Source organism: Trachypithecus francoisi, unplaced genomic scaffold, assembly GCF_009764315.1.
Source record: "Trachypithecus francoisi isolate TF-2019V2 unplaced genomic scaffold, Tfra_2.0 Lachesis_group0, whole genome shotgun sequence".
NCBI classification, from domain to species: Eukaryota; Metazoa; Chordata; class Mammalia; order Primates; family Cercopithecidae; genus Trachypithecus; species Trachypithecus francoisi.
In genome coordinates this window covers 171684667-171687058 of record NW_022681453.1, presented here as the reverse complement: position 1 = coordinate 171687058, position 2392 = coordinate 171684667, and the positions used below count along the sequence as shown (strand labels likewise).

The window sequence follows — 2392 nt, the reverse complement described above, 5'->3', positions numbered from 1 at the left end:
TTTGTTGGTAGGGGGTGGGTGTATTTCCGCAGGTACTTGGAAGAAGACATTCCAGGTATTGTACGTGCTAATGGTTTGAATGTGTGCCCTCAAATTCAAGTGTTGCCAATGTGGTAATATTAAGAAGCAGGGCCTCTAAGAGGTTATTAGGTCATAAGGACTCTTCCCCTCATGAATAGGACCAAAGCCCCTTTATTAGGCTCATGTAGGCCAGGCGCAGTGGCTCACACCTGTAATCCCAGTGCTTTAGAAGGCTGAGAAGGGCGGATCATGAGGTCAAGAGATCGAGACCATCTTGGCTAACATGGTGAAACCCCGTCTCTACTAAAAATACTAAAATTAGCTGGGTGAGGTGGTGCGTGCCTGTAGTCACAGCTACTCGGGAGCCTGAGGCAGGAGAATTGCTTGAACCCCGGAGGCGGAGGTTGCAGTGATCCAAGATTGTGCCGCTGAACTCCAGCCAGGCAACAGAATGAGACTCCATCTCAAAAAAAAAAAAAAAAAAAGGCTCATTCAGCTCCCTTGATCTTCCATTTTTCTGACCTATGAGGATTCAGTGTTTCTTCCCTCTAGAGGATGCAGCAATAAGGTGCCATCTTGGAAGCAGACAGTAGTAGTCACCAGACATTCACACCTGTCAGTGCCTTGATCTTGGACTTCCTGGCCTCTTGAACTGTGAGAAATAAATTTCTGTTCTTTATAAATTACGCAGGTGGTGGTATCTGTTATGGCAGTACAAATGGACTAAGACAGATAACAACTTTTTATTCTTAGCCTCCTTTAAAAAGTCAGGTATCCTCAGAAAATGTTACTTTGGTAGTGGAGAAATAGGCAAAAAGCCCTCAGAACTGGTCCTTTATCACAACCCAAATCCCCTACCTGCAGATGACGTTAGAGTTAGTATCTCCTATTCAGATTCCATTGCTAAGCTCTAGAGGCCTCCCCTTGAATTTTCTACATGTCCTTCAAACTCAACGTAGTTAACCCAGAACCCATCATCTTTCTTCCTGAGCTCCCTTCTTTGTCTCTATTTTTTATTTGGTTAACTTGCACCACCATTTAACCAGTTCCCAACTTAGAATCATCCCACATCCTTCACTTATAGGTTATGAAGAATCTTAATATATTTGGACATTGTCCCCTTGTCTCCGTCCTCACAGCCATTGCCTTGGTGAGGCTTTCACTTGTCTGAATTATTATTATTATTTTTAGAGTTCTAGTCCAATCTTTATTTAAAAATCTGATGTGCCAGCTTAGTGTTTTCCACCAACTCAGGGAGCTGAAATTGTCACAGGCTTCACAATCTTTTGTTCAGGTGCTGCCTTTGTAGGTGCTTTAGCAGCAGCCATTGCAGTCTTTTTAGATGCTTGCTTAGCCTTTCGTGCTTCCTTAGCAGCCCTGGTAGTTTGTTCTCGTTGAGCCATTCTAACTTCAGGTTTCTGATTCCTCTTGGCCATGATGTCAGCAAGAGACGCACCAGTAATGGCTATCTGGAATTTGACTGCTCGGCGGGTTCTTTTCTTTTGAATTTCTTCCCGCTGTCCCTTTCTGCGCTTCTTTCTGTAGAGGATAGTCCAGTTTATTTGCTGAGGATTCCTCTTGGAAATAAATGCATTAAGAAACTGGAAAACCTTCTCGTCCATCGTGGTGTAGTCCCTCCCGTGTCTGGGGTGGATCTTGTACCCGCTGAAACTGCATGGCTTGACCTTCAACTGCTTTATCTTTTTTTTTTTTTATACTTTAAGTTCTAGGATACATGTACATAATGTGCAGGTTTGTTACATATGTATACTTGTGCCATGTTGGTGTGCTGCACCCATCAACTCGTCCTTTACATCAGGTATAACTCCCAGTGCAATCCCTCCCCCCTCCCCCCTCCCCATAATACGCCCGGTGTGTGATGTTCTCCTTAAAAGCAGTGGCTCCACGGGAGGAGAAAAGATGGCGAAGAGAAGCACTTGTCTGAATTATGATGGCAGCCTCCTACCAAGCTTCTTGCCTCTCATTTGGTCCCACAAAGCTACTAAAGCAGTCTTTCTAAAAATGCAAATTGGATTTCATTCCTTCACTCCACTTGGTTTTCAGGATGAAGTTCACATTTCTCAGGTTAGAACAAGGTCCTTCAGGAATTTGCCTTTGCTTGCCTCTCTGTCTGCAGAGCTCACCACTTTCCATCTTACATGATTCACTTTAGTCAGATAGAACCACCTAAGGTCACTGAAGGCATTATTGCATTTTGAGTATTAATACAAAAAACCTTTATTTTGAAATAATTTTAAAGTTACAGAAAAAATGCAAGATTACTATCAAAAGCTCTCGTATACATTTCACCTAGATTCACCAATTGTTGACATTTTACCACATCTGTTTTATCATTCTATCTATCTAATCA

General features: G+C 42.7%; 1 protein-coding gene across 1 annotated transcript; it reads right to left on the bottom strand.

Moving 5' to 3' along the window:
• Positions 1 to 939: 939 nt before the first annotated feature.
• Positions 940 to 1643, bottom strand: LOC117077760 (60S ribosomal protein L24-like). The gene has a single exon (XM_033201392.1). The coding sequence runs from the start codon at positions 1641 to 1643 to the stop codon at positions 1272 to 1274; it is 372 nt and encodes a 123-aa protein (XP_033057283.1). The 3' UTR covers positions 940 to 1271.
• Between the last annotated feature and the right edge of the window lie 749 nt (positions 1644 to 2392).

What these genes read in the sequence shown, in the direction of transcription:
- LOC117077760 (XM_033201392.1), bottom strand. Translation starts at nt 1,643, where the DNA reads ATGGACGAGAAGGTTTTCCAGTTTCTTAATGCATTTATTTCCAAGAGG.